The sequence below is a fragment of the Neovison vison genome, chromosome 1, assembly GCF_020171115.1.
Source record: "Neovison vison isolate M4711 chromosome 1, ASM_NN_V1, whole genome shotgun sequence".
NCBI lineage: Eukaryota > Metazoa > Chordata > Mammalia > Carnivora > Mustelidae > Neogale > Neogale vison.
Window position 1 is genome coordinate 316,475,148 of NC_058091.1, and position 9,226 is coordinate 316,484,373.

Genomic DNA, 9,226 nt, shown 5'->3' on the forward strand with positions numbered 1-9,226 from the left:
CCGGATCGCATGGGGCATGAACTTGCATGATTTTACGGTAACGGTAGTTGTTCTTTTAATTTTTAAGACTTAAATTTTTTTTACTTGAGAGACAGAGTTGGCGAGGGAGCATGGGCAGGGAGGAGGGAGAGGCAGACTCCTTGATGCAGGACTCGATCCCAGGACCCCGGGATCGGGACCCAAGCCGAAGGCAGACGCTTTGCTGCAGCCCCCCAGGTGCCCTGTAGTTGTGTTTTAAAGCTGCTGATTTCACTCAGGTTCCCAAGTTGTACTTGGTGCGTTAATTACTTGGCGGCAAAAATCCGGGGCCCTGCTTGATTTCAGTCACGATTATAAGTTTTGCTGGGAGTGGCGTTAAGGGACGTAGTGCCTCTTTTTCGTGAGACTGGGCCATTGTCCTGCCGCACGAGGCCACACATGGCTGTGGGAGCCGTGAGCAGACCGTGGCTGGAACCTGCCTCTCCAGGTCCTTCCACTGGGAGGCGGGCAGAGTCCCTGCGCTGCCTCTGGGCAGGCCTCCACCCTGGGCCCTGCTCACCAGCACAGCCCGCCCACCTCCGTGGATAGCGGGGACCCAGGGCGCCGTTCTTGGGAGGCAGGGAGCCCCTTGGTGAGGGGGAGGCCAGTGTCGAATGCCAGCCGGTGTCCCTAATGAGGGAGATGGCTCTGGTCAGCGTGACTTAGAAAAACCCGTCTGAGCCAGGGCGTGCGGGCAGGAAGGGTTTGGGCTTCTCGTTAACACCTGCTTCCCAAAGAGCGGAGTTCGCAGATCTTGTAAGGAGCTCCAGGGGAGTCCGGGTCTGTGGCTCTCTGGCCGGCAGAGTTGGTTGCCTGGGCCACAACCAGCCCCTGCGAATGTCCCCAGAGGTCGGCAGTAGGCAGCTGCCCACGCCCATCTCCCTTTCTGGAAAGCTGGTGCTGGAGCCCAAGAGTCGGAGGCAGGATATGTTGGTGCAGACGATGTCCCCCAACTATCTGGAAGACCCGAGAAATACTGAGTTCAGTAAGGTGGACTGACGCAGAAACGATGTGTCAGAGCCCCTCCCTTCACGTTTGTGGGACGGGAGCCAGATCGTGGTGGGTGGCCCTGCTGGACCGGGCCCAGGAGGGCAGAGGGGGTGCTCGCCGGACGCGGACCCCACCCAGGACAGGGAGGAGGACTCAGGGCCACCTGCCTAGGATCAGGCTAGGGGCTGGAGAGGATCCTGGCCCTGTGGTCCCCGGGCACACCCAGCTCCAGGCACACCCTGTGCAGGCCATCGGTTGCCCTGCGCAAAAGACGGCGTCTGTCCGTCGTGGTGCCTTCTGCGTGCGGGATGGGGTGGGGTGCCCGTTGGTGTGGGGTTCCCACGGGCTGTGGCGCACATCGGGAGTGGACGCAGGAGCAGACACGGGGGCAGCTGTGGCGGTCACCCACACGCACCATTCAGGGGCCACTGGGGCTGAGGGTGGGGGGCAGCCGGCTCAGGCACCAGGTGCAGCCGTGGACATGGGTGGGGGCGGGGGACGCTGGGTGCCGCAGGGACGTCTGCGGAAGCGCTCAGGAGCCTGAGCACGTGTTCGCTTATGCGCTTCCCCCTGCCAAGGTTGAAAGTGACATTTCGGCGTTCACGTACGAGAAGACGCTGTTGATGGAGCAGCGGTCCCAGATGCTGAAGCAGATGCAGCTGTCCAAGACTGAGCAGGAGAGAGAGGTGCGCACAGGGTGGGGGCGGGCGCCTGGTACCCCACGCACACACGGCGGCAACAGCCCCCCCGAGCCGCGTCCTTGGAGTGCCCAGCCGTACCGCGTAGGCCTGTCCTGCAGGACCAGGTCTTGGTGGCCCCGGGACCCGTCTGTCCCCTGGTTTTCTGAATGTCTGGTAGGCTCGGTTCTGCCCATGCCACCTCTCCCTGCCCCCGTGCTCCCGGGCCCTTGTGATCCACACCCAGGCTAGGGTTGGGGCCTCTGTCCACTCAGCACGGGTCTGCTCGGAGCCAGTGTCCTCTGGCCATCCCAGCCCTGCTCCTGCCCAAACCGCGGTGGCCCCCACCGGGCCTCCCTCCTCCCTCCTGTCCCTCGTCTGGCCGGGAGCCACGGTGAGCCCGAGAGCCAGCCTGCTGAGCCCTCCTCCGGGCGCCGTCCTGGACCTCCCTTACGTCACCCCACGGTTTCTCTGTCCTGGTTCCTGTCATCCCCTCGGCCCCAACCCCCTCTGTGTACCTCTGGGTAATGTCTTGTTTGCACGTGGCCTGTGCAGCCTGTCCTGGCGACGCCAGCGTCCTCATCCCGCACCTGCCCCACCCGGGACTGGGGCTCCCTGACTTTGTACTGTTGACGAGTGAGGGGGTGGGGGGTGGGGGCGATGGAAGGTGGGTGGACGGAAAAGCAGGGAACAAAGGACCGAGGGACAGATGGACAGGTCAGGCGGGTTGTGTGTGTGGCGCTGTATAAAGTACAGACTTCGGTGGCAAATGTTCCTCGTGTTGCCATGGCGGCGTGGGCCTTTCTCCGTGGCCCTCAGAGCTGGGGCAGGAAGAGGGCTGGGTTTGGTGTGGGTGCCCAGGAGGAGGGGGACCAGCTGGCTGCAGTGGCATCGTGTCCCCTGTGAGGGAGGGCTGCTCCCTGGGTCCTGGTATCTCCTCCAACTGTGTCGTCTTGCGAGTGAGTGAGAGTGCAGAGGTCACAGATGGGTCCTGTCACCGCCAGGCTCAGCTCATCCACGACAGGAATACCGCATCCCATTCCGTGGTGGTCACCAGAACCCAGGCCCCGTCCACCCCAGACAAGGTGCAGATGACCTGGACCAAGGAGAAGCTGATTGCGGAGAAGTACAAGAACAAGGAGCCGGGCGTTTCTGGGTTCAAGGACCTCTTCAGCCTGAAGCCGTGAGTGTTGGCCCACAGGCCTGGAGGCTGGGGATAGGAGGGTTCACGGTTCAGGGTTACTGGCTGCAGGCACTTCCCGGGGACAGCATTCACGGGGATCCCGGCGTCTGCTTCTGCTGGGTTCCAGCAGCTGGCGGTCAGGGCTCATGGGGGCTGGGGACTCCCGGAAGCTGTGACCCCGCCATCTGTGCAGGCTGCCCACGGGGGTCAGAGTTCGGCCCCTGGCGTGGGGCCAGGCACCACCAGGGCTGGCACAGGTCGGGGCAGGGCCCTGAGGGTCAGGCCCCCTCATGGAGAAGGACCAGGAGGGCTGGGGGAGGGCAGCGGGGATGTGCCCGGTGTTCACAAGTGTTTCACTCCCAAAGTAACCCGTTCTTTGTGTTTTCTCTCCTGCCTAGAGAATGGGGAAGCCTGTAAGTGCTCTCGCTTATTTAGGGTGCTTCTCAGACCTGCTTCCTCGCATGCTCGGCCCCCGTGGCTCTTGCGAAGCATGTGTGCACGTGTGTGCGTGTGTGCATGTGTGCACGTGCCTGGGGCGGAGTTGGGCCGTCGCTGGCTCCCATCTGTCCCGACGGCTCAGGGCACAGCCGGGCTCCATGCTTCCAGGAGGGCACGGACGGTGCTGTGGGGAGGACGGGTCCTGAGCCGGCGCTGGAGCAGAGAGAGTGGGTGCGCTCGGCGGCTCCGTCCACATCTGGGGGGCGGAGTGTCCCCAGGGCTGGAGCATGTGGGTTGTGTCTCCGCTCTGGGTGGGGCAGAACTTCCTGCTCACAGCCCTGGGTCCTCTTCACCCAGGAGGCTGCTGGCTGGGGCACGAGGAGGGTCATGGGCGGACCGCGTGGACGCTGCGACGGTGGGGTCAGCTGGGCGGGCCCACGGGGGACCTGCCTGAGGCTGCCGTGCCCCTGCCCCCGGCACCTGCGGTCGTGTCCCCCGCGGAGGGGCGGCGGGCGGCTGCCCTTCTTCTGTAGCCCTTGGAGCCCCCGTGGAGCGCGCACCCCGGAGATGGGCGCACGTGGGTGTGGAGCGCGTGAAGCCGTGCGTGTGGCGGGATCTGTGGGGTGGGCGGGCGCATGGTTCCCCGTCTGCTCTGGTCGCCTGCAAGCCAGGCGCGCTCCCTGCGTGAACCCTCAAGGGAACAAAAGCACAGGGTTTCTTCCCTAGAGCACCGTGTGAGCGGTGGGCCCGCTGACCCTGTCGCTGGGGTCCGTGGGGGCTCCCGGTTGAGGGCTCCGCTGGGGGAAGCTTCAGGAGGAGCAGAGGTCGGCCTGTAAGGTGGGACCGACGGGCGGGGGTGGTTGGCCGTGCTCTGGGCCCTCTGTGCACACAGCTGCTCATCCGCTGCGGCGCCCGCCGGCCCCCGCTCAGCCCCGCTCGGCCCTGCTCGGCCCCAGGCGGCCCCAGGCGGCCCACCACCCCGAGTCCTCTTGGAAGCTGTTTTGGAAGTGCTGCGATGCCACATGGAGTGCGAGGGTGACCAGTCCCGTTACTTGGTGGTTTCTCGGCCGGCTGCCAGGAGCAGAAGCAGGTTCCTGCTGGCTTCTGGAAGCAGGAGGGCCGTGCTGGCCATCTCCGCACCCTTGTGACCTCAACAGGGCACGTCATCCTGGAGTCAAGGGCCCTTCGAGCCAGACCCAAATCCCTGATTTTAAGATTATATGTGTTCTCAGACTTCGGGCCGTAAGGGACCCTTCAATATCACAGATGCTCATTTCTGGAGAGGCTCTTGTCCCCAAACACTGGTAATTGTGGTCTGTCCAGGCAGCTAACTCGTGGTTCTTGTGACAGAAGGTCCCTGATTGTGCTGTGGACAGGTGCCCAGTCTGTAATTTTATCAGGAGAAACTAGACAGAGGGGGTCCAGCTCCCTATTTTCCTCCTGGGAATTGGTGGTTGTGACGGGTGTGTTTGGCTGAGCCGGTGACCGGGTGTGGCCTCCCTGACGAACACTGTGCAGTGGCCTCTGTCTGTCCGCCCGTCTGGAGTCGGGCGCAGTCAGCTGCTCTCGGCAGGGCTGCAGCCGGGCCCGTGGATCCTGTCATGCGGCTCCCCCGGGAACCGGCAGAAACCCCAGGGTTCTCCAGCTCAGGGGGCAGTCGGCTGGAGACCTGAGTGCTTCCTGGCACACGCTCAGCACCGCGAGGCGCCGTGGCCGCGTGGTGCACGTGGGGTAGAGGAGGACAAGGCCCCCTGGGTGCCTGAGCGCCCAGGAGTGCGGGCAGCCGTCAGGAGTCTGCCCGGCACGCTTGGAGGACCGTTGGCGCACAGCGGGCGCTTGGCCTGCGTGGTCAGGTGCGCAGAGCCACACGGTTGGCGAGGTCGAGGGGCAGGAAGCATGTGACAAGGGGTTAGAAGAGCTTGTCCATCTCTCCTCTGCCGAGGGCAGCAGCATCCAGGCTGCCAAGACCTGGTGTGGACCCTCGTGGCTTCATTTCTGACGGGACCCCTGGCCTGGGGGCCGGGTGCCTGGGCTGCTTCTGCGTGACGCGTCAGGTGTCTCCTGGGACTCCCGCCCCTGTTGGGACCAGTGAGAAGCCCCTGTGTGCTCTCTTGGGGAGGTTAGCTCAAGGCCACATGCGCGGCAGGGCTGGGCCTGGCCTTCTGGCTGGGGGGCACGAGTGAGAGCCCTTCATGCCCAGCAACACGCAGTGTCCGATGGGGGACACGCGTACTTGCAGAAGCTTGGGGTTTTGGTGATGCCCCCCACCCCAGAACATTGAGAGACCAGAGCCCTCTCGTGGGCGGGGGACATCCGGTCGGGGCTCCGCAGCCTCACACATGGAGGCTTCTCCCCGTGGGTCTTTGTGGGGAGCGGACCCCACTTGACTCCTGCTGTGTTTCCCCGGGGCTGGGCTGGAGCCCTGGGTGACCCTCTCCTGCAGGAACCAGTCCAACGTCCGGAGAATGCACACGGCCGTGAAGCTCAACGGGGTCGTCCTCAGCAGGTCCCGGGGTGCGCAGCTGGTCCTGCTCAACATGCCGGGGCCCCCCCGGAACCGTCAGGGGGACGAGAACTGTATCCTTTGTGCTACAGCCCGCTCCCTGGGGATGGGTGGGGCGTGTGGGGCGCGGCTTCTCTTGCTCGAGGGTTCTTGGGGTGGGGGGGCAGGGGCAGGGGGCCCAGAGCATCCACGCGTGGGCTGGACCTGCGACCTCGGAGTCATGGGGAGCAGACTGTCCCCCCATCCCTGGTCTGGGGGCCAGAAAGCAGCATCTGGGGGCCCTAGGTGAACGGTTCTTGATTTGTTTCGAGTGTCTGTTAACTGTGGGGTGTCCTGGGCCACTCAGACCCTCAGTGGAGACCCTGGGACATGCAGGGCCTCAGACCATGAGTGAGTGGAACGCAGACCCAGAGCCCTGGCCAGAAATGCCCACTGTGGGGCCCATCACCACATCCCTGACTCCGGACCCGACCCGCCACGGCACAGTGAGGACCTCTGGTCCTGGGACGGGTTCAGTGCTGGCTTCAAGCTCTGTGTGGCCGGCTCCCATGCTGGAGGCCCCAGGTCCCGTTTGTCCTAGACAAGCCCCAGTACACGTGGTTCCCCAGCCCACAGCCTCTCTGCGCTGGGGTCCCTCCTGGTTGGGTGGAGGCTGCCAGGCCTGACCTTGGAGGTCACAGGTTGGCTCTACCCGGAGCTGGGCTCATGCCCTTAACTGGGTGTCCTCCGGGGTAACGCCCCTGCCCCCCCCTCGGACACTGGGAGGTGGGGGAGGGGCCCAGCAGGTGGCTCCTGGGCTTCGAGCCTTGATGTGACCCCAAGCTGGAGGACTCTGTGCCTGGTTGGTGACCAGACTGGGACTGGCGGGCTGGTTGAGTTCTTGGCAGACTCTTCCGTCTGCCCCCGGAGCCCCAGGGTGCGCGCAGCCTCCTGCTCCCAGTTGGGCGGGCGGGGGAGCCGCTGACCCTGAGCATCTGTGGGGCACCTGGCTGTGGCCCCTGGTGGGTTGGGGTTGGCGTCGCAGGCTGCGTGGCGGGGCCCTGTTCCCATGTGCCGATCTCTCTGCCGGGGAGTGCCATTGGCCCAGCCAGCTGTGTCCTTAACTCGGGTCACCCCAGATATGGAGTTCCTCGAGGTCCTGACCGAGGGGCTTGACAGGGTCCTTCTGGTCCGGGGCAGTGGCCGGGAGGTGGTCACCATCTACTCCTGACCCTCAGCCCACCCCGCAGCAACTGGGCAGGCTGGGGATCGCACCACATGTGGCTTCCTACAGAAGTTTCCAGAATAGCCCCACAGCTCTGCTCCCTAGGCCAAGAGCCAGCACGCAGCTGCAGAGATTTCCTCGTGTGGAGGGGAGGCGTGGATGCCCTCAGCATGCCGCGGCCCCGAGGGAGGCTCGCGATGACGGGGGACAGGACCAGTAACACAGGCCACACGCTCAGACTGTGGGTTCCAAAAGTGGTTTCTGTGGCCAGACCTACCTGGTTGCCATGGTTACGGTTAAGTCTGCCCCACCCAGGACGTTCACCAGAAATCCCGCTCAGACTTAGGGTCGTCTTGGGCCACGGGTCTGTTCAGGAAGGTGGCCGAGGGCCTCAGTCCCTCGGTCAGCCTCCTCAGTGCCTGTCCCTGTGAGTGCCCGTTTGTGTTCCTGGAAGTTACGGCCGAGGAGAGCCGTCTGCTCGGGCTCAGCTGGGTGGCCTTGGTCAGCCCGCCTGCCCCTTGCAGGAACGTCTGCAGGAAGACGCGGGTGGTCCTCACGGGTGGGCCTCACGGGTGGGCATGTTCCGGGAGTTCGGGTGCAGGAAGCTGCCTGAGGGACAGAGGCCCAGGCTGGGTGTGCAGCTGGGATGTGCGCCACGTCCCGCACAGGCGACCATGCCCGGTTCTGCGCGGTCACCCCGTGGCTCCCCGACCGGCATACACACCCCCGTCACCCTCCATCGCCCCGCACCAGGCTCCAGGGCGGGGCTGCGGGGCTGCGCGAGGTCCTGGGGGACTTGAACCGGAGCCCGCGTGCCTGCCTTCTCAAGCCTGTCCTCTCTGGCCAGCACACAGGATGTGACAGCCACGCGCAGGGCACTAGGGGCTGTTGGGATGGTCCGAGGCTGTCAGCAGTCGTGGGCATTGTGCCCGGGCCTCACTGCGCAGTGTACTTACTCATGAAAGCACCTCGGGGTTCCCCAGTGATACATCGGGGTGTCGGGAAGGAGACTGGGTCTGTGAACAAGCCCGTGGCTGCGTCCTGGGCTCTTCCTGGCTTCCTTGGACCCCCAGGGGAGTCGGCCAGGTCCGTAGGTTTCAGGTTGGGTGGAGGCTGTGTGCGTGTCCACATGCTTCTGAGGCGCCGTCGGGTGGCGCGGAGGGTGCGCGTCCGGTCAGAGTGGCCACGGCCAGAGCGCGTGCCAAACCGACACACCGGGCTCGGGGTGTCCCTACTCGTCCCCGCGTGGGTCTGCACCGGGGTCAGTGGCGAGACTCATCTCTCTGGCCCTCGGACCCCTTCGTGTCGGGGGCGGAGGCATGGCCCTGGGACCCCCGGGACCCCTACCCTGTACCCATGACCTAGACCTTGTGCGGCTGTGGGGGTGGGGGCTCAGCTGCGTGCCCCCCGTCCACGCTGAGCCTCGAGGCGTGCGAGCCGCTGGCCAGGGCCCGTGGGGTTCTGTAGCTGCCTTGGCTGTGTATGATTCTGTTATTAGAAGAATAAACGTACAAAACCTGACTGGCGGATGGGTCTCGTGTAGACAGGCCGGCGGGGACAGCGCCTGGGTCCCTGGCCCGCGGGCGTTCCGGTCTGACCACCGCGGTCTCCGGCGGCGTCGCTGGTGCAAGAGGAGGGAAGGGCAAGGCTCGGGACCGCGGGAAAGTCCGAGAACGTAGATGTTCAGCGAGAGAATGGGATGCAGCCACGTGCCAAGGTCGTACCTCCTAGAAGGTGGGCTCCGCGGGCAACACCTGGCACTGGAGGGGACCCCTTGTTCCAGCGTCCAGGCCCAGGCATGGGTGCTGCCCACGCTCTCCCGGAGCCCGCCCTCATGGCTGGGGGCGTGTGCAGGCACTGCTGTTCCTGAACCCCAAGACCCTCCCGACTCCCCCCTTCCCGCTCCCTGCAGCCGGGAGACCCGGTGTCCCCACGTGTTCACAGCAACCAAAACGTGCAGACGCTGGCATCAGCCGTTGGTGAGGTGGCAACCCCAGGGTCTGTGCGTCCCAGGGAATGAAGTTCTAGCCGCCTCAAGGACGTGGGGTCACGCAGAACGAGCCCGTCGGGGCATATGTCCTGTGCTGACGTTTACTTGCGATGCCCGCCTGAATGGACAGGGCCAGGAGTGTGCTGGTGACCAGCCCTGGGAGGGGCACGTGGGCGCAGTGGGAACCCGTGACCGCGGGCATGGGGCTGCTTAGGGGGTGGTG

General features: G+C 65.1%; 1 protein-coding gene across 2 annotated transcripts in view; it reads left to right on the plus strand.

Moving 5' to 3' along the window:
* SLC12A7 (solute carrier family 12 member 7) overlaps positions 1 to 8,534 on the plus strand; it is a 67,890-nt gene extending 59,356 nt beyond the window's left edge. For both annotated transcript variants that reach the window (XM_044234295.1, XM_044234287.1), the window contains exons 21-24: positions 1,587 to 1,694; positions 2,690 to 2,868; positions 5,750 to 5,883; positions 6,928 to 8,534. In XM_044234295.1, coding sequence (XP_044090230.1) covers positions 1,587 to 1,694; positions 2,690 to 2,868; positions 5,750 to 5,883; positions 6,928 to 7,019 — 513 coding nt within the window. In that variant the 3' untranslated portion in view covers positions 7,020 to 8,534. The remainder of the gene's footprint in view (positions 1 to 1,586; positions 1,695 to 2,689; positions 2,869 to 5,749; positions 5,884 to 6,927) is intronic.
* Positions 8,535 to 9,226: the final 692 nt, after the last annotated feature.